Raw genomic sequence first — 27,311 nt, forward strand, 5'->3', positions numbered from 1 at the left:
TGGAAGGAGCTGTTGCTTTTTCCCGGGTAGAAGGACGTGGCTCCGCCCCCTGTGTACGCCTTCCGGCGTTCCCAGCTCTCCACGAGGTAGCTGGGCTCATGAAACATGGCCGCCCCATAGAAGAGACATAAGACTCCAAAAACATGGCGGCCGGCGTGACCTGAGGACATACATGCACTTGGTCTACGGCAAAATGGCGGCGGACCGCCGAAATCGTTTTCCCAGCACATCCACCTGCATCTCTGCTAAGTGGCGATATATGGATCTACAGGAGATACACTACAAATAAGGTAGGATTATACCTCCTATGTCTGCTGTAATGTTACAGTCTGCTGGGTAGAGTGTTAGCTCTCAAACCAAGTCCACTTCCCACAAACACATACTGTATTTACAAGGGGGACTTTTTAGTATCAGATATATACTGACCATGTATGGAGGGGCCCATAATTCATACTGCCTCATAACGAGGAAAGAAAAAAGGGAACGTTTACTCACCATACCAAACCGACAGGCACCCTCTCTTCACAATACCCTCTCCACCGGGGTGGGGGGTTGTGGACCACTCCGGACGCCTCGACTCTCTGGTTCCTGGCGTCCAAGCGAGACTTTTAACTCGCAAGGTCAGTCCCTCCACTGGGACTCCGTCGCGGCCGACCCAGCGCGGAGCTCTGGTCTGCACGCGCTCGTAGGCAGAAACCGGGGTGACCACTGGATCTCAACATCCAGCCCGTCGCCCGGCCCCGCATACTTACTTGAATGTGTCGCGGCCGACCAAGCGCAATGCAATGGTCTGCGCGCGCTCGTAGGCCGGCTGGGGTGACCACAAGTGTCGCCCAGTCCGGCGTTTTTGCTTGAAGATCTCACAGGAAAAACACTGGAGAAAAACTACCTAAAAAAATGTCTTTTTCTAAAGAAAAAAGTCTTGCCAGGACCAAAAGATCCCAGCAAGGAACTTAGGTCCTTACTCCTGACTAGACAGAAAAAAACTGATTCCCTGTAGCAGAGAGAGGGAGGATATACCCTCAGGGACTGCCCCTAAGGTGGAGCCAGAACGTTTTGTCTTTCTGCCTAGTCCTACTCCTGCGGAGACAACATAACCCAGCTCTTGAGAATCAAGAAGACTACGTCTGTCAATGAGCGATAGAGAAAGTACTTTTACTGCTACACTTAGATTGGCGCTCGGTTTCTTCTCTCGTCATAATGAGCTAGTATGCATCGCATACTAGCTCATTATGAAATACTTACCTTAAAACGAAGCCCCTGCAGCGGTGCCTGCACAACACTTACACGTCCGACATGTTAGTCCATCCTCCGCCCATCTGATTGGCTGAAGCTGTGATCATGTCACTCCCGTACATGCGTACGGGAGTCAACGTTCACGGCACGGGGCTCTGAATGAACGGCACAGCTGCATGCTAAGTAAATATCTCCTAAACAGTGCATATTTAGGGGATATTTACAGTACCTATAGGTAAGCCTTATCATAGGGTTACCTATAGCTACAAGTTACAGGGGAAGCTTTGTAAAAAAGACTCCACTATCACCAGCCCCCCACTCCCCACTCTAAACATTTTGATAAGTCCTCCACCGATCCAGTGCTGTCCCAACTGCAGCCCAACTCTCCCCTCCATCTGGTCTCACGGGGAGACAGGCTGTAGAGTCATAGCCTATTGCCACTGTTACTGAAATACTGTGCGGAGTGAGCAGGACTATTGACACACAGGTCCCCCTTCATGCACAGCTTGCTGAGGGGCCTACAGAAAAGGAGGCAAGGGACCAGTCTGTGCAATATCATTGCACATAGCAGGTAAATCTATTATCTTTTTTTTTTTAAGTAGCCTTTAGAATCACTTTATGTACATCTCAAATGAGCTTTAATGATCTATATTTATTAAACGTGTTATAGAAAATGAGAAGCCATTACCTTGGGGCTTGCAGGCACTTCTTCTGGGCTTGGGGTGAATGATAATGGGGGAGGAGATGGAGACTTATCTGTGTCACTTAATACATTGCCATCAAGCACCAGAGAATTAGAGCCAGATATCACTGAATCATCACTTTCCACATCCTTCACTGCTAAAAGTGACAAAGGCAAGGAAAATAAAAGAAGTTCAGCTTTAGGTTTCATTATAAGAATCAAGACAGAACACAAGTAATAGATATCAAGTGATAGGCACCACCAAGGCGTCATTTTATGTATTCTTGCACAGGTGCCCAGCATAGAAATGCTGTAAAACAAAAGGCACACAAGCACAGGTCTAATCTATACCAATAGAGTAAACCCACAACTAATTGTGGTCTTAAACTGATAACAATGTTTGTTTACACAACACGCTATAAGGCGCGTTGTGGCCTACTGGTGTGCTGAAGCCATTCAAAATGAAACCCTAGACGCACCACAGTTTACATATCAATGTGCGTTACTTTTACCAAAACAGTGAAAAAGGGGGCCAAAGAAATAAATCATGTACCGTACAGTTCAAAAAGTGATTCCACATTTAGGCTTGGTTCACACTAATGCGTTTTTTTCTTGCTTTTTGCAGAAACACAATACATTATTTTTAACATGGGTTTCTAAGGAACATGTTCACATCAATGTATTTTTGTGCCTCTGCGATTTTGGAAAGGGTCGGGGATTTTTTAAACAAAACGCTACTTTTTTTGTTTCAATAGACTTCAATGGAGAAGCAGCAAAAAAGCATGCAGTGCGTGTTTTTTTACACCTTTTGCATTATTTAATCTGCCTAACAACAAATTGGCCAAATAAAAAGAAAAGAGAATTAAAAAAAGCAAAAAAACGCATCAAAAACACGTATCGGAAAAGCGGAAAGTACAGCAAAAAGCACTGCTAAAGCGCTCAAAAGCAACATGCATAGATGTGATTTAAGCCTTAGGCTCCATTTACACAAATGTGTTTTTTCATACTTATTGCAGAAATGCAGGCCTTTATTTATTTCTTTAACATGGGTTCCTATGAAACACGTTCACATCAATGCATTTTTGTGCGCCTGCATTTTTGGAAAGGGTCAGGGACTTCAAATGCAAAACAGTGCAAGACTTCAATAGAGAAGCTGCAGAAAAGAATGTAGTGTGTTTTTACAGCGATTTTGGCACAATTTTCATTTTTAAATCTGCCCAACAAATCCCCCCCCCCCCAAAAAAAAGCATCAAAAACGCAAACTGTGGTAAAACTGCAGCAAAATCACGATAAAAAAAAACGTGGAAAGCACAGCAAAAAGCACTACAGAAACACTCAAAAGCAACATGCATATAGGTATGAATCGAGCCTTAGGGCCAGTTCACACCATGCAAATGGGAGTCTGGATGCATTCCAGATGCTTTTCTGCATGCACATTTTTGACGCGTTCCAGTGTGTTTTTGATGCAGTCCAGTTCATTTTTTCCTAACCTTAAATAAGGATCTGTGTTCCAGGGTTTTTTTGGTGTGTTCTGGTGCATTTTTGATGTGTTTTACAGTGAGTGTTCCAGTACAGTCCAGTGCAAGAAAAATGCAGCATGTTTTACTTTTTTTTCCTGGAACTTCCAGCACTGGTGTGAACTATGCCATTGGAAACCATATAACCTACTTTCCATGTGTTTTTGATGCAGAAAAAAGGCACTGGACTGCATGTGGTGTGAACAAGCCCTTAAAGTGTAGTTGAACTATTGATGGAAATAGGGTGTGAAAAATGGGATTTTGCACTTACCGTAAAATCCATTTCTCTAATGTTCATTGATGGACACAGCTCCTGATATTCATAACCATTGGGATATACTGCCCCTACAGGAGTAGACCACTAGGCAGAAAAGAATTCTGGCTACATCCATGGCCAGTCCCAGGGGGTATACTCCCTCTCTCTGCTCTAGCCACTCAGTTTTGTTACAAGCAGTGTCAGGAGAATTATAACTCCACAGAGGGGAGGGTGCTGTGTCCGTCAATGAGCATCAGAGAAATGGATTTTACGGTAAGACAAAAATCCCATTTTCTCGTTCGTTCACTGACGGACACAGCTCCTGATATTTCTAACCATTGGGATGTCCCAAAAGCAGTGTTAAACATGAGGGGTGGGAACACCAAAAAAAATCCCAAAACTAAACATTAGCCAACCAGGCAACAGGAGCTTAACCAAACAAGTCCTCTTAAACAGCAGCTTGCAAAACCTTGCAGCCAAAAGAAGCATCCGCAGATGCCAACATATCCACTTTATAAAACTTTGTACCGACGACCAGGTGGCCACTTGCAAACCTGCATCGCTGACGTCTGATGACAGAAAGCCCAGGAGGCACTAAGGTCCATTTGTGAGCACGAAGAGTCTGACTTCCTGAAAGACTCCGTAGCTGCCAGGTACACCCTAATTGCCTGGACCACATCCAAGGTATGCAAGGCAATTTCCTTTGGATGTTTAGGCCTGGGACACGGGACACAGGGAAGGCAACACAATGTGTTCATTCAAATGAAAATCAGAGACAACCTTTGGAAGAACGATGGACAGGGGTGAAGAACCAGATAAGGTGAACGACAGGATAACGCTGCCAGTTCCGACACCCTGTGCGCAGAGGTGATAACCACTAAAAAGGCCACCTTCTGGGACAGCATAAGCATGGGAATCTCCTGAATATTTTCAAAGGGAGGCTTCTGTAGAATTGAATGCACCAAATTAAGATCCCAAGGCAGCACTGGAGGAACCAAATGTCGGACACCCTGAAGGAAGGTACGCACCAGGGAGTGTGTGGCCAAAGGTCGTTGGAAAAAGACCGCCAAAGTTGACACCTGGCCCTTGATGGTACTCAAGGTCAATTTCTGTCCAACCCCCCGTTGAAGGTAGGTCAAGATCTGAGCCACCGAGTGAGGAAGAACCCCAAGATACTCACACCACGCAATGTACGTCTTCAATGTACGATGGTAGACATTCGCAGCTTCAGCTGTGTCTTCTTATCTTCAGGGTTTCTTGCACAGATACAATCAGTGCATCCACCAGCGCCTTTTTGTGCGCGGTTGCAGACGTGGAAGAATCATCCTATCAGAGCATTTCAGGTGCATGGGTTGCAGACCCAGCAGGGTGACCCACTTCCATGGCGGCTGAATCAGATTTAGGATCTGATGAGACAGATGAGGCAGGGGAAGGCGGGGGGCGTTTTTTGCTAAACTGTCACCTGCAAGCCACCTCTACCCGGGATACAAGGGACTCCAGGACGTCCGTCTGTGCATTGATTGATGGTTGGGACCCAGAGGGCCCCGCAGCCTCAAAGAGGAAATCAGGTGGGGAAATGTGCTCCAAAGACTCCATGAGCCACCAGGGGACCACACAAAAAGTGTAAAACACTGCTAAGGGACAACCCCCACCACGTTGGCAGCATCACCCGGTCGCCAGACACAAAGCACCAAGCGATCCTCAGCAGAGAGGGACAGGACCCCACCAGACTCACCACCTACAGAAATAGGCACCTGCAGGCACCAGGAGAATCTGCACTACACGTACGGTGATCAGGAAGTTAAACGATCCAGGAGTCCGCACCAGGGGATGAGGAGGAGCTCCCACCGCCGAAATCGCCACCCGCAGGGCTCCACCATCATGGCTGCCGCTATTTTCAATGACAAACCACAATTAAATGGCCGCCGGACTACACAATCATGGCCGCCGTGTATAGAAACACACAGGCTACAACAAAATGGCAGCACCATGAGGCTTACAGGGAGGCCAGGCAGGGCAGGGGGCCCTGGTAGAAGCCCCCACCAGGTACAACCCCCCCCCCCCGCCCAATCGATCGGTTGGCGGCGGCACACCCTCCTGGCCCCCATCAGCAGTTAGCGCCCTGCACCCATGACAGGAAAGTGGCCAGACCACCCAAATAGCCCCAGCGTAGAGGGGGGCAGGATGAGGGACTTGGCAAAGGGGGGGGGTGTCTGTGGGAGGGAGGGGAACCCAGGGGTCCAACCATCCCAAGAAGAGGCCCACATCCACCCCAAAACCATCCAGGGGGAGACAGCTACTTACCATTCCAGGAACCCGACGGGCACGCTCCTTACAGAACCCCTCTCCATCTAAATGGGGGATTGTCGGCCAGGAGGAACGCTGCGACTCAGGCCGAGACCTGGTCGTATGCGATCTCGCGAAGCGTTTAACTCGCAGACCAGCCCCCGTCTACTGGGGCTATGTTGCGGCCGACCTAGCACGGAGCTGAGGTCTGCATGCTCTCACTGCCCAGACTGGGGTGACCACTGGATCTAGATTATCCAGCCCGTCGCCCAGTCCGGCAGTTGATTGTAGATCTCACAGGAAAAAAAAAAGAATTATATCTAAAGGCAGAAAAAAAAAAAAAAAAACAGAGTGTCTATAGCAGAGAGAGGGAGTATACCCCCTGGGACTGCCCATGAGTGTAGCCAGAAATCTTTTCTGCTTCGTGTCCTACTCCTGTATGGGGGGGCAGTATAACCCAACGGTAATGAATATCAGGAGCTGTGTCGGTCAATGAACAAAATATATATACATTTTTTTGGGGATGGGGCTCAAGGGCATGAGCTTGTGAGTCCAAACCTTAAAACTTAACTCCAGGCAAAATTGAAATTCATAGATGGGGTACTTCCTTGCCAGGCACAATAATTCTGTTCAGCTAGTGTACTGATCTAGGCACCTCCGTCAGATGGAATTTCTAGGTTGGTGACTTCACTTTGCTTCACTCCAATTATAAAAAAAAAAACCCATCTGCAACCTGATAACTGGACAATGAAAGAACAGCAGTGCACCAATAAAGTCATCACTCTCCTATCCCCTACTGTCAGCATGTTCAGGTAGGAAGACTGACAGCACTGTACAATGCAGTAGAGTGTGATTGGCTTTGAGGACTGTATTTCCTGTCGAAGGCCTTCTGTGCAATGGATGACTGGAAGATAATATAAAGTCTGATTCAGGTAGTAAGGGTTTTTATATGTACTTGAAACTTATCCATGCATGGACTAAAATTTGTATTTATCTGCCTGAATGGAGTTCAGGTTTAAACCTGAACTCCAAAGAGCCATTTAGATGAAATACAAATAAAGGGTCTCTTATCTGCCAAAAGATTTTTATTTCTGTCCACCCAGTCCTGGGATTTATACAGCTCTGCCACATGACATAGACCTGTCAGGCAGCGCAAGACACCTGATTTTTTTTCCTACAAGGCTGTTCAGTAACACTTCAAGGTTTTATCCCTCCCCCATCCTATACAGTGGGAAGCAGCAAACCGATAAGCTGATCTCTCTTCTCCTACTTACTATGCTCTCTGTACTGCAGCACGACTGATTGGCTGCTTCACTCATCCCCTCACTGAGCTCTGCTGCACAGGGACTGCAACAAGCTGATATCAAGTTAAATTTGTGTACTTATCCTGCTGGCAATGATTAAATATATATGTGCATTTCCTTAGGGTACACCGGTTTCCTCCCACGCTCCAAAGACATGCTGATAGATTAAAAGGCTCCTTTCTAAATTGGCCCTAGTGTGTGTATGTATGAATGTGGGTAAGGAACCTTAGATTGTAAGCTCCTTGAGGGCAGGGACTGATTTAGGTGTACATATTAATGTTCAAAGCACTGCATAAATTGACAGCGCTATAAAGAGACCTGTAATACATAAATAAATATTAATGATTACAGAGCTACATTGATTTAGGTCTTCTATCTGCCTGGAGTTCAGCTTTAATTTTGGGGGGATATTCCTTGTGGAAAGGTGACCACAAATGCATACCTTTCTTACCGTGTGCCATGACCACCATATCCTGGACTTTCTTGTACCTGTTCAGGGACTGTCTGAGTTCCTCAATCTTCCTGTCCTGTAAATAAAGAAACTTCAGTTTTGGTTTTCACCTAGCCCGCTTCCACTGCTCCCCCTCCTCATAAATCACATTACTGTAATATTCTGGCCTTCAGAAAAGATGCCGGTACTTTTTGTCATGTGCTGCGTTACAGGCCACGCCGCCCCTGACATAGGGAACCAGTTACACCTGGACTGATGCAAGTATGTAAATATAATTATAACAGAGTTATCTATGAAGGATTTATGGCCCGTTTACATAATGGCGTTGTGGCAACGTACATCCGAATAGCACTCCATCGCATCCTGCCAACAGACGTGTGTTACAGGGCAGCATGTAGAAGCACACCACACATTAGTGTAGTGCACATTGTCTGTTGGGATGCCATTCAGAAAAAAAACGGCATCACATCAATGCATTTATTGCATGCTGCCATGCACTGCAGTAAACCAACGAGCATGCATTATGGTGCAAATAACGTGCACACTGGTGTGCGCTGTAACAATACTTTGTAGTATTCACACTTTTTTTATTTTTTTAAACTTTAATGAAACAGGAAAACAGTTCATACAACTCTATACACAACAGCGATTTGTAACACGATGTCATGTGTTATGTATTGTTGTGCTCTGCGTTCCATAAAATGGCCAACATGCTGCATTTCTATGCAACGTACTTGTATGGCCTGAACAAGGCACAAAAGAACAACTGTTCTCTCAGTGTCCCTGCACTGATAAAAGTGAATGAACGAGCCCTAATGTGTGTATTACCGCAACACGACCAACAGATGTTGGTGTGCATGAGTCCTTAAAGCGCAACTCAACCCAAAAGGGGAAGCGGCCCCCTCCACTTGCCACATTTGGCACTTTGGAGGGGGAGCGGGTACCTGGTTTTGACAGGTGCCTGCTCCCACTTCCATGTAAGATCGGCGATCTACGACATTTCCGTCCCCTGCTGCCTTCTGGTACACACACAAGTCCCAGAAGACAGCAGGACCTTTCAGAAAGCGCAGCACGACTCGTGCATGTGTAGTAGGAAACCGGCTGTGAAGCCTGAAGGCTTCATTGTGGGTTTCCCTTACTTATAATGCCGGCGCCTGCACCCAAAGCTGATTGATGAATCAGGTCGAGGTGCCGGCATTGTGGGTTTCCTGGAGAGGTAAGAGTCTTCATATTAAAAGTCAGCAGCTACAGTATTTGTATTTTTTTTTTTTTAATTTACAGACGGGAGCTCCTTTTTAAATCTACCCCATTATTTAACCTGAACTCGAGTATCATGGTGTCCTCAAGTTGAACAGCTACTACCCTGTACACTGGCTGATCTCACATGCTTCTCAGTCTCCTCTACCGCCCTAGTGATCAAACAGCAACACTATAAACTTTGTAGCAAGTCACAGGGGGTGAGAGGCTTCAGCAGGGGTTAAATCTGCACCAGACAATTGTGCACGATCCTGCAGGAAATAAGCAAGCACCCGAACTTACATGATTGTGTCATCTCTGAGCCACCATCTCAGTGCAGGAAGTAGATGGTGACCCCGGATGATACCTGAACAAAGATGGTGCCGTACTTCTGCAGAGAAAAGCAGATAATGGCATTATCAGTAGGAATGCTGTGAGCTCTCTGAAAAGGTAATACATACCTGAAAGCTATGACAATATTTAGCATGCACAACAATAATAATTTTAGCCTCTTAGCGCCAGCGCCTCCCGGCCCTTTAAGAGGTTTACGACGCTGGGAGGCAGGGGGGAGCTTAAGATCACCTGACCGCTGTGATTGGCTGTCATGGTGGTCATGCAGTCCGAAAAAGCTTTTGGTTAGGCGACTAACTGTGCTGGAAGCGCGCGTGCTCTTGGCACAGGTGAATAGGCAGCAATTCATGCAAATATGCGCCCCCTCGGCGCTAAGGACCAGGCACCAAGGGGCCAAATATCTGCGTACGGCCGGCGTTAAATTGACTCTTCAGATTCTCACACAAAGCCAGTTGTCTTGGTTCTCTCCAAGGTATGGGTCACCTAAGCCAAAAACAGCACCTACCTTCTCTTCATTGGCAGCCATCAGTGACTCCACAGCTTTCTTCATTTTCTGCACTTCCATATCTAAAAGAATGGAAATCACAAAGAATATAAAACAAGCTTGGTCCAACAGGCAGCAATCAAACCTTTGCTGGGCAACAGTGCCTGGATCCTGAAGGCATATGTCTCTTACAAATACTATGGTAACGGAGGTCCCATATGCACAAGCCAGGGTGGTGTGACTAATTTCACAAAACACGTGAAGGGCTAGTACAAACCAGTGCAAAATCCTTACACGCAAGCGAAAGGAACACAAGACAAATCGAGGAGCTGCAACCGGGGGAGGAACCTTAAGTGTCAGTACAGCAGAGGGGTCTGAAAGCAGAGGCAAAATGAACATCCTGTTTAAGTTAAAGGAGCACTCAATGGACCAGAATGACTATGGTTTCGAAACTGCTTAGCTCTTTAAATATTCAATTTTAAAAATGTTATCTCTTACTTGGAACCAACAGTAAAGTCTAGTACACACAGGCCAAACGTTGGGCAACATCAGCCGGTTCAACAAAAACCAGCCGACATTCAGCCTAGGTGTATGGCAGTTGGACGTTGGACGTTCGACAGAGCGCTGACCGGAGTGTTCTGGCGGGAGGCTGTCCCCCTGTCAGAACACAATGGCACAGCAGGGGAGGTCGCTGTACTAACATCGAATTGTTAGTACAGAGAGCTGCATGATTAAACGTTAAAAATTCGTGGTCTCATAAAAAAAAAAATTGTGGTCTCGATTCACCCCCCCCCCCCTCCCCGCCCCGATCTTATAACGGCATGTCCTCAATTCTTACAGAACTGTTCTCTGCTCACTCACAGCTGTCAAAAAAAAAAAAAAAAAGAGCCCAGCAAATGTTTATCAACATTGTTCAGGCTGTGAGAGAACTATAAACACAATTTTTTACAACGTATCATCTCGTTCTTTTAGGCTACATTCACACCTGAGCGTAGCATTTTCGCGCGTTTTTACCGCGATTTACAGGCGTTTTTTGTGCAGGCGTTTTTAGATTGAATAGAAACCAATGGAAAACGCCTGTAATCTGCCCAAAAAGAAGCTCATATACTTTTTTGAGCGTTGGGTGTTTTGCTTAGAGCGTCAAAACGCTCAGATGTGAACAGGGGCCATTGAAATGAATAGGATTTGTCTTGTTGGGCGTTTTGAGAGCTGATCTTAGAGCAGAAAAACTCCCCAAAACGCCTAGATGTGAACGGAGCCTAAAGATCAAAGGAATGAACTTCCATCTTTAGGCCTCATGCACAGCTGCTGTTTTTTGTCGTCAGACGTTTTCTTCCTGCAGCCTGTAAACTCCCCAGCATGTGTCCATGCACACATAGGCTGTTATCAGCAGTTTTTGGCAGGGGTGTTTTCTGGCTGGGAAAAAAACCCAGAACTAGTGGGTTTTAGGAGGCGATTTTCAGCTGTAAAAACGCTCTAACTGGGATAAAAGCTGAAAAACGCAGCTATTTGGCGTTTATCAATGTTTTTGAGTCAAAAGCTTTGGTGGGAGTATAGTTTTGTTATAAAAATGCTAAAAAATGCTACAGCTGAAAAAAGCTAAAAACAGCTGAAAAACGCTACTGCAAAAAAACTCCTTCTACAGCTACAGTTTTCAACTGACGTTTTGATAGCGTCCAGTGTGCATGAGGCCTAAAGACTAAGCTTTTTTCTGACACTTGTTGCTTACAATTAAAATCAGTATTATTTGCTAGAAAACTACTTAGAATCCCCAAACATTATACATATATACACATACATACATACATACATACATACATACATACACATAGAGCTGCACGATTAATCGTATGAAAATCGCGATCTCGATTCACCCCCCCCTGACGATCTAAACCTGACATATTCTCGATTCTTTGCATAGCTGAGGGAGCAGAGAAAACAGCTGTGGAAAACTCCCAGTAACTATAAACAAAATGATTACATTGTATCTTTCCTCCCACAAACGCCTATCAGCAGTCTCCCAGTAACTATAAACAAAATGATTACATTGTATCTTTCCTCCCACAAACTTCTATCAGCATAAATCTCCCAGTAACTATAAACAAAAATGATTACATTGTATCTTTTCCTTCCCTCTGCCAGGGAGAAAGGAAGTTTAACCTCTTAAAGACTAGACCTTTTTATGACACTTGTTGCTTGCAAGTTTAAAATCATTTTTTTTTGTTGCTAGAAAAGTACTTAGAACCCCCAAACATTTTATATATTTTTTTAGCAGAGACCCTACAGAATAAAATGGCGATTGTTGTAATATTTTATGTCGCACTGTATTTGCGCAGCAGTCTTTCAAACGCAATTAATAAACTTTAATGAATAAAAAAAAAAACGTAACAGTAAAGTTATCCCAATTTTTTTTGTTACACAGAGAATCGTGATCTTTATTCCAAGCTAAAAAATCGTGATTCTCATTTTGGCCAGAATCGTGCAGCTCTACATACACACATATATATATATATATATATATATATATATATATATATATATATATATATATATATATATATATATACACACATACATACATACATATTAAACATTGTTGCTATACCTATAAGCTCGATTAAGAGTCCAAAAAGCACACCACTCAAGCGCAGGAGAGCACTTTTTTGTTTTATTGCATGCAGACAACCCTAGGCATCGCCCACGTGTGAGGCTTAACCTCCATGGATGGGAAGAACTAAAATCCAATACATAAAAATCATGGGCCAGAGACAGTCAGGCTGGGGAAGGAAGGGCTAGATGATGGATGCCCCTCAGTTAGAAAATGAGGCGAGCTCTATGTGCAGTGAAATCAGAGTAAGTCATTTTAGAACAGGAGAGGAACCTGTACATATGTGCAAGACTGAAGGGAAGGCCAGAGTTCAGAGGGAATTCATACAATTACTGACACCGGAGGGTTATTAGGATTGCCTGCAACTTGGCATTATAAGACAAAATGCATATGAGGTGGTGCCTGCATTTCCCTCAGTGAAGGTCTCCTGTAAGAGATGTACTGCAAACTATTTCTAGCTTCTCCAAGGTTCTTTAATTTAAATAATTAAAAAAACATGACAACCAAGCAACACGAGCCAAACAAATAGGGGATGACAGCATGCAAAGGGCCAGCTGTAAAAGTGTGAACAAGAATCATTCAGGAGGGAAAGCTGCACAAACTTCTTACTTTTCTTCTTTAGCATCTTTTTTAGAATTTCATCTGTACAAAAAATGCAAAACTGAACTTTAATCTGCTTACATTCTTCTTTCATCATCCTCAACATGCTCATTCAATTTTTAATACAATTTTCATGACATGATTTAATTCAATGATGATGGCATTGTGTGCTTCTCAAGATCCCATAAGTCCTGATACAATCAGCAGGCTGGCTCCTAGAAAGAGTTCTGCAAATATCAAAATGCCTTAATGGGTGAAGGTCAGTCTGGAGGACCGCCTAGATAACATTCACATGCAATGCTTAGCCTCCATGATTGCAAGAACTGAAATCCAATGAATGAAAGGGGCAGGCAAGTGACAATAAGGCTGGGGAAGAAAGGGCTAGCTGGATGTATTGCAGCCAGGAAAAGGTTGGCACTGACATGCTGCAGCTTCTAATGCACATCGTGAGATGCTCACAGTGTGCAGTGAAATCAGATTAAGCAATTTCAGAATAGAAAACCCTGTATAACTGTGCAAGCCTGAAAGGAAGACTGGGTTCAGCTATTACATTTTTAGTTTTAGCCGCTGACAATATGCTCTTTAACCACTTAAGCCCCAGAAGATTTTACCCCCTTCCTGACCAGGGTTTTTTTTGCGATTTTTTTACTGCGTGAATTTGACGGACAATTGCGCGGTCGTGCGACGCTGTACCTAAACAAATTTCACGTCCTTTTTTTCCCACAAACAGAGCTTTCTTTTGGTGGTATTTGATCACCTGTGCGATTTTTTGATCATGCGCTATAAACAAAAAAAAGAGCGTAATGTTTGCAAAAATAACAATATTTTTCACTTTTTTTTTTATATGAAATTCCCCCCAAAAAAAATGTAAAAATCAAAATTTTTTAACATTTTCGGCCAAATTGTTTTACGCTACATATGTTTGAAAAAAAAAAAATCGCAAAAAGCGTATTTTGATTGGTTTGCGCAAAAGTTATCGCGTTTACTAACAAAGGGAAAGATTTTTGTCATTTTTGGTGTTTTTATTTTTAACGAGTAATGGCGGCGATCTGCGATTTTTTTTTGCGGTACTGCGACATTGCGGCGGACAGATCGGACCCTTGACTGACATTGACACTTTTGGGGGTACCAGTGACATTACTGCAGTAATCAGTGCTATATATATGCACTGTTACTGCAAAAATTACACTGGCAGGGAAGGGGTTAACTGTATTGGACAGGGAGGGGTTAAGTGCGTCCTAGGGGCGTGATTCTAACTGTAGGGGGACATGTCTCCTAGTGTAAAAACAAAGATCAACGGTTCTACATAGTAGAACCGTCTGATCTTCATTTTTACACAGGGGAGAATGACAGGCGGCTTGTTTACATAAGCCGCTCTGTCTTTCTCCCGCTGTACCGGCGATCGGCGAGTGACCGGCGGACATCGGGTCCGCTGGTCACACGCCCGCACTCCTCTGTGAACGAGCCGAGGCGGGCACGCGCCTCAGCGGGCGCTCGCTCGCCCGCTATTGGCTCTAAAAGGAGTGACAGGCGAGCGACGTAGACCTACGTCACTCTGCCTGGCCGGGGCTGACTGCCGCAGTAAATATACTGTGAGCAGTCGGCAACCGGTTAAAAGGACCTGTCCAGCCAAAAATTGTTTTTCTTAAATTTTGGAAAAAGGGGGGGGGGGGGGGAGGATTAGAATCCCTGTTGGGTTTTTACTGCTATCCAGGGCTCCATTAGAGAGATTTTCCCCTTATTTATTTCTTGTCCTTTGGCTTCACCAAACAGGAAGTGAGGGGAAGTCTCCACTGGCAAAACAAGCAGGAATAAAAAGGCTTGCCTTTATACAGTAGGGATGACTAGAACCCTTGTCAGACTTCTATTTTCATCTGCATCTCTAATGCAAATGTCCCCTAACTTCCGGTCTGGTGAAACTGCGGTCATCGTAACCAGCAAGTAGGAAACAACTGTCTAATGCGCCCAAAGAAGTGCAGGTATGTTATTTTATTCATCAAAGCTTGTTAAAGTGTAATCTGTTGCAGCTTACTAGTCCTTAGATGTGCATTTCTCTTTAAATTTACCTGGTGATTCTGCCAGTAACACACTTCCTGTCCTTGGGTGACCACACACACTTGTACTGTACTCATGAAGGTGTAGTGTTGTCACCCTAGGGCAGAAAGTGTGTTAGGACTACAGAAAAAAAAGAGGTGATCTGTAGTCCATAAGGAGAGAACTAGACAGTGCCGACAACACTGTCTAATGGGCCATACACACTATAAGATTTTCTGAAGACTTTCCTTTAGATTTACCAAAACCAGATAATCTGAGGTCAAACCTAAACACTTTCAATTTGTATGCAATCTGGCAGGCCCTTGCACTACATAGAAAAAGGTAATTCTGAAGGAAAAAGTCTTCAGAAAATCTTATAGTGTGTATGGCCCCTAAGATTTCAGTGCAGCAGAGGCTCTAGGTTGTCAGCTCAAACAGAAGTGACCAGCTTGCTTAATTTCTAGCCAGATCAACAAGTATATTTTTGCTCTTATTCAAAAAAATATAACAAAGTTATTCTAATAGTATATTTTACAGATCAAAAGAGTACATATGAGAAGATCATTGCTAGGGATTACATAGACTTTAAAGGATAGGTTCACCTTTGGGAACATGTTTCACCCTAAAAAGGGTGAAACTTGTAACATATTTCCACTTCTGCAGCCTCTGCTTGATCTGCTGCCTCTAGTGACAGCAAGCCGGGATCTTCTCCCCAAACTCACTGTCACTATTGTAAAAAAAAAAACAAAAAAAACAAACACTCTGCCTGCCCAGCCACGTCATTAATTCAGAGTTCTGTAAATGGGAGAACTACAGTTACTGACAGCCTTTGCAGCTGTTGGCTTGTAGTTCTCAATGAACTACCATGTCCCTGTTAAGCTCTCTAGGTAGTTCATTGAGTCTTCCTGTCAGTGCGTACCCGCCTGCCCATTTGAGGTACCAGCAGACAGCTTACACTGACAGTCCTCAGGAGTCCTGCATGGCACCTGCAATCTGCTGATCATGGGTGCAATGCTTTCCAGGCTCCTAGTAAAAGAGGTTCGTGTAAAGGTGAACTTCTCCTTTACGCTGGGTTCATACATGCTGCGGCGGTGAAGGTTCACAGTAGGGGTCCGGTGTGTCCCTGTTCACTGATTCAGATGTGAATCAGGTCCAAATTTTTGCCGGAATTCATACCCGATTTGGAACCAAAGACACACAGGACCCTTTCCAAATGCGGATCGTGATCACCCCAGTGCTGTGTGAACCGGCTCCATTGGGACCCGGTCACACTCACCTGTCGTGCGAATTGGATGCGGCAAACCTGCTTCCATTTCGCATATACAGTATGTGAACCCAGTCTTAAAATGTAAAGTCTCTTTTTAAAAAAAAAAACACACAAACATGTTATACTTGCCTGCCCTGTGAAGTGGTTTTGTACAGGGCAGCCCAGATCCTCCCCTTCTCGGGTCCCTCTTTGCTGCTCCTGGCCCCTCCCACCTGTGGTGTGCCCCCACAGCAAGCAGCTTGCTATGGGGCACCCAAACCGAGCTGCAGTTTAGTGTATCCATTCGGAACTGCTGTCCAGCCCTGCCCCCTCTCTCCCGATTGGCTGATGTTGATTGACAGCCGCGGGAGCCAATGGCCTTGCTGCTGTGTCTCAGCCAATCAGGAGGGAGAAATCACTGGACAGAGATGCGGTTCAGGTAAGTATTAGGGGGTGCTGGGGAGGCTGCTACACAGACTGCTTTTTATCTTAATGCATAGAATTCACTAGGAGAAAAAACCTTCTGCCTTTACAACTCCTTTAAACCTCCAGCATACAAAACACTGAAACAACATTTCTTTGTGTACTGACCCATTTAAGGATACCTAAACCCAAAAAGAAAAAAATGTATTGCTCACTTTTGGTCTGTTAAGTAAACCATTAAAGTGTTTTATTATAATTAAAGAAACTACCTAATGATCCTGGAAATTGTGCAACTATGTTACACCATAAAACATGCGGACTTTAAAGGCACATGAGTGGATAGGCAGAAGATAGTTTAAAACATAAACAAACATTTTATTGATGTATTACCTAATGATCCTGTCAAAAATCTTGTGAGCTGATAAATTCTGGTGCTTTCTGCTGGTGCTCATCAATTACACTGTTCCCAGCTCCGGTACCTGGACTACAGAACCACACCCCTCTGTGTTATGTTGAATATGAGACAGCGAGGTTATGTAGTCCTATTTGTTTTTGTTGTTTTTTTTTTTGTTCCAACACAGTGATTGAAAGTTATGATCATAGGGCTGACTATAGACAGTTCATTTTTTTTTTTTTTTTTGATCAGCAAGCGGGCTGATTGAACAGAAAACAAAACACTGATCAGTGGCTGCAGCCAATTGACTGTAAGCCGCTGATCCACAAAATTTGCCATCAGTCCCGTTTGACAGAAGTCAATTGGGGATGGCCAAAAATTGATTAAAATTTAGCCAGTCACTGCTGAACCAGTCAAATGGGCAGATTAAGTCATCAAGTTTGTTACTGGCAGGATAAAGTCAGGAAGTGTATTACTGGCAGGATCAAAGTGAAAAAAAGGAAAAAAACATGAAAAAAGGAAACATATGCAGCTACCCATCAAGGTACTGGTAAGCTGTGATCTATATTTTTTTTGTTCTTGGGTTCAGATGCGCTTTAAAACCACAGGATAGGGGAAGGGGGAGGAGGAAGGGGAAGGAGAGGGGGAGGAGGAAGGAGTAGGGGGAAGGGGGAGGGGGGAGGAGAAAGGGGAGGCGGAAGGGGGAGGAGGAAGGAGGAGGGGGAAGGAGAAAGGGGAGGGGGGAAGGAGAAAGGGGAGGGGGGAAGGAGAAAGGGGAGGGGGGAAGGAGAAAGGGGAGGGGGAAGGAGAAAGGGGAGGGGGGAAGGAGAAAGGGGAGGGGGGAAGGAGAAAGGGGAGGGGGGAAGGAGAAAGGGGAGGGGGGAAGGAGAAAGGAGGAGGGGGAAGGAGAAAGGGGAGGGGGAAGGAGAAAGGGGAGGGGGAAGGAGAAAGGGGAGGGGGAGGAGAAAGGGGAGGGGGAGGAGAAAGGGGAGGGGGAGGAGAAAGGGGAGGAGAAAGGGGAGGGGGAAGGGGAGGAGAAAGGGGAGTGGGAGGAGAAAGGGGAGGGGGAGGGGAGGGGGGAAGAGGAGGAGGAAGAGGGATGGGGGAGGAGGAGGAGGAGGAGGAAGAAGAGGGAGGGGGAAGGGGAGGGGGGAGGAGGAGGAGGAAGAGGGATGGGGAGGAGGAGGAGGAGGAGGAGGAGGAGGAGGAAGAGGAGGAGGAAGAGGGATGGGGAAGGGGGCAGGCAACTCTACAATTAACAAAATGGGCTTTAAAGTAGAGGTTCAGCCTCAAACTAAAATCTCTAAATCTACTGGCATCCACAATCTAAGACCAACCTATCTATCCCTGTAAAGCAAAAATCGCTATACATACCTTTTCTGAAGCAGCTCCGGTCTGGTCCCAGGCTGAGCTGTCAGCAGCAGCCTTTGGGTGTGAGCCGGAGAGGCAGCAGATAATGGAAACCCTATAGTAAGTCTAGGACTTCACTTCCTAGGCGTTGTCAGCTCTCTCTCTGCAAAGAGCTTCCGCGTCTGGAGACTGGACCGGAGCGGCTTCAGAATAGGCAAGTATAGCGATTTTTGCTTTACAGGGCTAGATAGGTTAGTCTTAGATTGTGGCTGCCAGCAGATTGATTTAGAGATTTTAGTTTAAGGCTGAACTTTCACTTTAAGCTAAATTATTTTATGTACAATTTATAGTCGCAGAGACATTTTCAGATAAAGTTTAGAAAGGACTTGTTCAATATAAGCTTTTCAGAACATTACGATTGTTAGAGTAGAATTTCGTTTAACGTTTTTTTTCCTTTAGATTTCCTCTTTTTTTTTAGTCTGACTTTGGTAGGTTTTTTTTTTTTATATATATATATATATATATATATATATATATATATATATATATATATATATATATATATTTTTTTTTTTTACACAAGTGCTACATTTGCCAAAGGAAACACTATCATAACAATTCCTTGGGGGTTTCCAAGGTTCTATATTGTTTTAAGCTGACAGACGTAGAGACGGGCAGACTCCAGCTCTGGTCACAAATAAACGCGGCCCATTGTCCTCTAACACGTATATAAAAGCATTCGTGTGATGCTTGGCTCGGAGTCACAGGGCAGCGGGTCCAGGGTAAACAGTCCGTGTTTACTTATAGAACAGCTCCGGGGGTCTCCCACAGGTCACATGTTCCAAACTCCAAAATCAGGAATATGCACGCGGTGGTGATACAAGATAGGGCCCATTAAATGTAATGTCTGACAACAAGGATGTGCTGAAAATGCAATGACTGAACTTAAAGCATAACTCCACTTTTGTTTAGAAAAAAAAAAAACACATTCCCCTCTGGGTAAGATTTTGACAAACTTTGTTGCAGATTTCTACCTTTTGTTATTCTGAAGAACTCATTGTTTGTTCCTCTGTGCTGAGTGGGTGTAATGGGAGGGGTTTCATAATTATCTGTCAGCTGTAGCAGCTGCAGCGCTCTAAAGAGGAAAGCTGCTGGGCCTGCATCCCTTTAGACGTGTTCCTATTGGGACATTTTTGATGTAGGGGATGCCAGAAATCTGACTTGTATCTTATGCAGACTTCTGGGAAAATTGGTGAACCAATCACACAAGCAGGAAATGAAGTCTCTGGGGTGTGGTCAGTACACATTCTGTGTACAGAACAGCACCAGGTAGCCATATTGCATTGTATTTTCAGAAAATTACAAAAGCTGCAGATTGATAAGGAAAGGTAATTTTTAATAACATTCAATTACAATATGATTTGTGTTGCAATTGTATAAGCTATATTGTTTTTTCTTTATTTGTTATTTTTTCCCCCCCCCATGAAAGTGGAGTTACCCTTTAAGTAAAACAATAAGTCATATCTTCGCTTTCAGTATTTTAGCGCAGCTTGGTTTTCTTACGACACCCCAAACAGACCTTCTTAGTACAGCACGTTTTAAACAAGCAGAAGTGACATGCAGGGATTTTGGAAATCTGTAAATCGAACAGAAACCGATAATCCGGTCACTGAGATTTCTCAGCTCCACGCAAAGTCTTTAGAGACCCTGTCCTGAGACCATTTCAATAATCTTTCCTTAAGAATATACACTCCCTGGCCACTTTATTGCATACACCTCTTCAATTGCTTGGTAACACAAATTGCTAATCAGCCAATTACATGGCAGCAACTCAATGCATTTAGGCATCTAGATGTGGTGAAGACGACCTGCTGAAGTTTAAACCGAGTATCAGAATGGGGAAGAAAGGGGATTTAAGTGACTTGGCACATGGCATGGCTGTTGGTGCCAGACGGGCTGATCCGAGTATTTCAAAAACTGTTGATCTACTGGGATTTTCATGCACACCCATCTCTAGAGTTTACAGAGAATGGTCTGAATAAGAGAACATATCCAGTAAGCGGTAGTTGTGTTTACAAAAATGCCTTGCTGAGGTCAGAGGAGAATGAGCAGACTGGCTCAAGATCATAAGAGGCAACAGTAACTCAAATAACCACTCGTTACAACCAAGGTATGCAGAATACCATCTCTGAATCCAAAACACATTGAACCTTGAAGCAGATGGGCTACAGCAGTAGAAGACCACACTGGATGCCACTCCTGTCAGCTAAGAACAGGAAAGTGAGGCTACAACTCGCACAGGTTCACCAAAATTGACAACAGAAGATTGGAGAAACATTGCCTGGTCTGACGAGTCTTGATTTCAGCTGTGACATTCAGATAGTAGGGTCAGAATTTGGCATAAAGAACATGAAACCATGGATCCATCCTGCCTTGTATCAACAGTTCGTGGCATACATTGGGCCCCTTAGTATCAATTAAGCATTGTTTAAATGCCATGGCCCACCTGAGTATTGTTGCTGACCATGTCCATCCCTTTAGGACTACAGTGTACCCATCAGACTACCCCCATTGGTTGCAGCTCCTCCAACACAGAGGGGAGACTTCAGGGTAGAATTTTTAGAGTCTCACTGGAGTCATGTACCACCTGTGTAGAATTTCATGGGAATTGTCCCAATGGTCTATGCATGCTGATGATTTAGTGTTAGCTTTTATTGCCCCCAGCCATTGTGATATAGAGAATTTTTGTTGGAGATCTTTTTCCCATAGCACCATAGAGTTGGATTTTTTTATCCATTGTGCTCAAACTGTAGTAGTTGTAGAAAAAGGAGATGCCTTTGGGCATCCTAAATCAGCCTGTTAGTGAGGAAATCCCATACTTTTTGGGGTACTACAATATATTTGATTTCCAGCAGGATAAAGACCCTTTCACACGATCGGAATGATTGGGTCCGCCTGCCTGTTTTTTTTTTCAGGCAGACTCAATCAGGCCACCCATGGACTTCTTTGGGGAGGCTGATGTCAGCGGAAATGTGTGCGCTGACACCGCCTGGCATCCGACAAGATCTGCTGAAAACAGACAGATGGCGATATGTTCGCTGTCCGTCCAGCGGGTCGGATCGGATGAAAACGGAAAGGCTGTCTGTATTCATCAGATCTCCCCATAGAGGACAGTGGGACTCTGACAGATCTGTCTCTGCACAGTGAGTAGAGACAGACCTGTCATCCGCCTGCTCAGCGGGGGATCAATGGAACAATCCCCGCTGAGCAAGCAGAGTCCATCCAAATGGATCCACCCCATGTGAAAGGGGCATAATGCACCATGTCACAAAGCTCAAATTATTTCACCACTGGTTTCTTGAACATGACAATGAGGTCACTGTACTCCAATGGCCTCCACACTCACCAGATCTCATCCAATAGAGCACCTTTGGGATGAGGTGAACAGGAGATTTGCATCATGGATGTGCAGCTGACAAATCTGCAGCAACTACGTGATGCTATCATGTCAGTAATGACCAAAATCTCTGAGGAATGTTTCCAACACCTTGTTGAATCTTTGCCATGGAGAATGAGGCAGTTCTGAAGGCAAAAGGGGGTTCAACCCGGTACTAGCAAGGTGTACCTAATATTGGCGGGTGAGTGTATGTGTTAATTTAACATTTTATGCATGTTATTTTTTTGCATTTTATGCATGTTATTGCATCTGTATTTAGATTTACAAAACCCCGAGACTGCTACTGGGAGCCACGATCTTGGGTGTGATGTCATCAACCCCGGCAGACAGAGTTGTGACACGTGACACTTTTTTTTTTATGTAGCTGCTGGTGAAAAAGTAGGGGGGTGGGGCGTGGAGGAGCTGGGCAGCACAGAAAGTAATAAGACACTCCCACAAGAGGAAGGAATTGACTCTTCCTGGAATAGTAAAATTTTCCAACAAGTTCAATGGAATGTTGCAAGTAGATAAAAAATAATTTATTGAAAGAAAACACACTACTGCAAGTAAGCATTAAAAAAAGTACTGAATTTTTTTTTTGTGCCTTTACCTAAATTTTTGGAGTTGGTGACAGGATCTCTAAGTAATTACTCAACAATGCTGATTCACAAGACAAAATGATCTGCAACTCCTGTTCCACCATCCAGGCAGCCTGTAGGAAGTTTGACATGCAAAGACTCGCAGTTCCTCACCTCTGTCACCTGTTCCTTTGTTCTCTGTCCCCAGAGGGGAGTTCACATTCTCTTGTAACTTCTTAATGTCAGCTTCCTTCAGCTCCAGCTCTTCCTTCAACATTGCCAGCTCATCCTGTACAAGGCCAGAATTGTATTTAGTTCTACGACAATGATTCAGGTCTTATTTTAGTTGCCCTTCTCTGCATAAACTCTGTTCTGGTACACTTAGCACCTAGAAGGGTGATCAGGTGAGTGCTCTTACTGAATAGTAGGGTGATCGGGTGGGCTCTCTCACTGGATAGTAGGATTATGGGATTGGTGCTTTCATTGGATAGTAGGGTAATAGGATAGGGTGCGTGCTCCCATTAGATAGATAATATGATGATGTGACGGGAGCTCTCACTGGATACTAGGATGATGGGGGACGTGCTCTAATTGGATAGTAGAATGATAGGGTGGGCACCCTCACTAGCAGGGTGGATCAGGTGGGTGCCCTCGTTAGATAGTAGGGTGATGGAGTGGGCGCGCTTATTGGATATTAAGAATACGGGGTGAGGCTTTTCTCCTGAGTCGACCCCAGTAGTGGCAGAGTTTGCTCAGTAGAGCTCTCCAGGTGGACAGAAAAGGTTTTGATGGTTCATAAATAATAGCAAGAACCAAGTGTACAACTTTAAAAAAGGCTGATAGGTATATAATGCAGAAAAAAAAACAAAAAAAAAAAAAAAAAAATCACAAACATCAAACAAGCATGCTACAAAAATTGGTGATCATAAGGGTGCCTGAGAGGGGAGCAGTAAACCCTTCCTCGAAAACATTTAAAGTAGATCTAAACCCATTCATTCACTTAAATGGCAAATATACCTTGATCATGATAATGTAATTTCCTGCCACAGTAGATCTTCTTCAGGCACTTCCTGTTACGGGGTGACAATTGTCCCCCAAATGTGATCCGGTCATATGCACCCCGGTGGAGACACGTTGCCCAGGCATGCTCCACAGTTGTCAATATCAGGAAGCCATTTCAAAGCAACGATGCACAGCCAATGGTGGAGCGAGTACATGTAGACAGGAAGTGACTGAAAGAAGCCGGAGGAGATCAGCAATACTGAAGTACAGAGAGGTGCATGCTCCTCAGCTGTCATCTTAAAATATAGCAAGTTACTGAGTTGAAAACAGCATGCAGATACAGGACATCTAATCCACATGCTTGTTTCAGGGAAGCACAGCAAGGATCAACCTGTATGAAAGACAACCCTTTAAATGACATCTCCTATATTTCTAAACAGGTTCCCTTGAATTTATTTCAGATTTACAAATCAACCCTCTGGTACTTCATTAGTGGATGAGAACCTCCCATACAGCAGAGCTTATGCCTAGTACACACAATGAGAAAATCAGGCTAAAAATACCGCTTTCGAGAGCTGATCATGAGAGATCATGTGAAATTATCCAAAGGATAAAACAAAACAAACTATTTTCATGTAATAAGTATAGTATTTGTACGAAAAAAGTGACCTGGACAACGCATGCTCAGAAATGAAAGAATACATTACAACACATCATATCATTTCCGAAGTTATATTCTGTCATACAAAAATTTTCGGAACTTTAGTAAACGACTGGTTTTCGATATGAGACTAGCATGGAAAAAAACAAGACGGACGATCATTTGTCTGATATTCCCATAATCTGTACTAGGCATTATGCACCTCAGACCATACTGAAGGCCCTCAAGGAGTCTTATTCAAAATAGGTGAAGTGCTGTAAAAACTTTCCCAGTTTATAAAGTATTACATGGGGACAAAGTCGTGATGCAAAAGAACAAAGAAAAGCTGAAAGATAGAGAAAGGAAAAATGAAAACACAAAAATTTGCAAAGTCATTAAATTTTTTCCTCAACAGAAGATAAAGGGCTTGGAATGCTTAGCAAAGCAAAAGTGGAATAGGTTTACAAAGTAGCAAAATATATCTAAAATAGATTTCACAGCCTAAGCTCCCTTTCAGAAGGAGCTGACAGATTTCTCCACTGAGCAGGCAGAGGACTGGTCCGTGTGCACTTCGCTATGCAAAACAGACAGGGACACAGCCCGCTGTTCTCTATGGGGTGGTCGAATGGAAACCGAGTGCCAGTCCATTTCCATCCGAATGCCATAATATCTGCCGAATGGATGGGGAACAGATCGCCATCCGTCTTTGCAGCTGACCGGATCAGATACCGGTAGGTGTCTGCTGACATCCGCCGCTTCAGAGGAAACACTGGGTGGTCCGATCAGGTCAACCTGAAAAATGAACAAGCAGACCCGATCGCTCCACTGGTGTGAAAGGGGCCAATGGCTGATGTCACATGGACTATTCTAAAGCTACAAAATATTCGCCAATGGCAGGATCTCTAAAGAGGCTGCCTGTCTTTCCATATGGAATCGCTCCCCCTCTAGCCAGATGTGGTGAGATGTCACTGGCCCAAATGCTGCTGGTAATGGGAGAGACATCTCACTGCCTTAGCTACAAATTGCCAGAGGCAGGATCACTAGCAGCAGAATCGCCTGTCTGACATCACCCATGGCAGAATTACAAAGGAGAGCCTTCCAACTACCTCTGTGGAATTGTTCCTTTACTAGTCCCCAATGCTGCAAACAGCAGGGCAGTGAGGAAGTGATATTTGGACAACCCAGCTAGCAACATTGGAAGTTCTATACTGGCTCTGAGGCAGTAGATTGCCAGTGTGACATCAGAACCATGTCAAACAGGCAATTTTTTTGGCACAGATTAAAAAAATAAATAAATAGCTAATGTGAGCAATTACCCCGTGATTTGTAGTTCGCAATTTATTTGCTAGAGTTGCTGGTGATTTGTTGCCGCTACAAGTTCAACTAGTGCTAGATCATTGGGTTAGTGAGCTCTGCTACAAATGGCTCCCCTTCAGCAATTTGTACATAAGCCATAGAAGTTTATGAGGAGCAATTGTTGCTTGCGAAATAGTCATTGACATGAATACTACTCAAGGTCAATTGCTGAATGACTGAAAAAACGACTGCTGAAAACAAATCGCTCATCTGACATGGCCCTAAAGCCCATGTCACACTGGTGATTTTGTAGAAGCAATTGGTAGTGGCTATTCATCATAGCTTTCATTAGCGTTTTTTTTCTTCATTATTTTTCAACGTTCTATTTAAAAAGACCAGAAGGGTCCAGCTAAGAGATGTTGATTCTTAGGGTAAAATACACTTTAAACAGTGACTTCTGAAACGGGAGAAGACAATCTAACAGCAAGAAGGAACCTCTTCAACTGGGTCACATAAAAAGAAAAAAAAAAAAAAGTTTCACCACTTAAAAACTCGTGGTGATAAGAGGTTGTCACATGGGAGACCACCACAGCAAACATGCGCAAATGCAAGCACCGCAAGGCTGTAAAACGATCAGACAAGAAATACAGGCTGCAGGCAATGGCAGTGGTACGACACCTTCAATGTCTGGTACTTGTGCTCCATCCGCTGCTTCTCATAGTGCATCTGACCCACCTTGATTTTCATGCTAGAAAGCTTGGCCATTAAAGACTGGTGACAGAAAAAGCAATGAAAGAGAGAAAGGCAGAGCAAGAGAGAAAGTGCAAACCAGCAGACACATCTGACATCAACTCTTTTGACCTGTAATAAGCCTGGATCTAATAGATATATTTCTTGCTGTGTGAACAGTTTAGCTGCAACACATGCTGTCTACTAGCTCCTGTGTGTACACGACAGCATCAAATAATCATGTAGTTAAAGGGTATGTACAGGCAAAATTTTTTTTTATTGTTCCAGGAGGCAACAGTTCACCAGGCATGAAGCAAATGCAAGTCTCCAGCAGTAAACATATATAAAAGGCTCACCCAACTCTACACCCCAAAACAGGGCTTATTCATGGGGCTATGAAAGCTGGTAATTGTTATGCTGTTGTGCACTCTCAGGAGCTGAGAGACAGCATGTGTTATCGGCATCAGGCAAATCCGTAAACCAAGCAGCCATTGTCACAGGGCATGTTCAGCCCTGACTCTTTTAAGTAAAAAAAAAAACTCAGTAAGGGAGGACTTTTAGATTTTTCACAAGTAATCTCTCACTCTTACAACCGTTTAGGGTGGAATATTCAAAGTCCTCCATAAATCCAGCTTAAATTGGTTCTCTTTGTTGTGCACACAGGGGATTTAACGTTGGTAACTTGCCTTGGTGGACTTTAGCTTCTTCTCATATTGGGTCCGTTCATTCTCCATTTCCACCACTCGGAGTCGCAGTTCGTTCATTTCCTGTACCAGGCCCTATGGGGAGAGATGAAGCCACATTTTACTTAGAAACCTGCACCCCCAAGGCAGATAATACAACAATCTGAGCTACCCAGCTATAACCATATAGGTCTTATTAAAAACTGCAACTTCCTGTGACTCCACCACAAACATACAAAACCTTTTATAATTGGCAACCTAGCAGTGTGTATCACTTATTTTCCTTGAGGTTGGTTTTAGTACCCACTACTGCAACTTCATTTGTCATATTTGGAACATTGCAATGGGGTCATTGAGGATTCTTTACTGTAACTGGTTTTAAATAGTCAGTATCGTGATCATAAATGCAACTTCATCCAGGACACAGTAGGGATAGACAGAATGCTGACCATAGCATCCAAGCCGATTTAGCAAACCTTTTCTCTACTA

The 27,311-nt window shown here is 44.1% G+C and overlaps 1 protein-coding gene across 8 annotated transcripts in view; it reads right to left on the reverse strand.

Annotated features, from left to right (window-relative positions):
- The window catches only part of PPFIBP1 (PPFIA binding protein 1), a 138,095-nt gene that overhangs the window by 49,385 nt on the left and 61,399 nt on the right, over positions 1-27,311 (reverse strand). For 3 of the 8 annotated variants that reach the window (XM_082255338.1, XM_082255336.1, XM_082255333.1), the window contains 6 exons: positions 26,826-26,918; positions 26,089-26,181; positions 22,647-22,761; positions 9,825-9,886; positions 7,724-7,808; positions 1,925-2,076 (listed from right to left, as the gene is read on the reverse strand). In XM_082255338.1, coding sequence (XP_082111464.1) covers positions 1,925-2,076; positions 7,724-7,808; positions 9,825-9,886; positions 22,647-22,761; positions 26,089-26,181; positions 26,826-26,918 — 600 coding nt within the window. The remainder of the gene's footprint in view (positions 1-1,924; positions 2,077-7,723; positions 7,809-9,824; positions 9,887-22,646; positions 22,762-26,088; positions 26,182-26,825; positions 26,919-27,311) is intronic. The other 5 variants (XM_082255340.1, XM_082255334.1, XM_082255339.1 and 2 more) reach the window with 3 other exon arrangements.

The sequence above is a fragment of the Pelophylax lessonae genome (genome assembly GCF_965119305.1).
Source record: "Pelophylax lessonae genome assembly, chromosome: 4".
Lineage (NCBI taxonomy): Eukaryota > Metazoa > Chordata > Amphibia > Anura > Ranidae > Pelophylax > Pelophylax lessonae.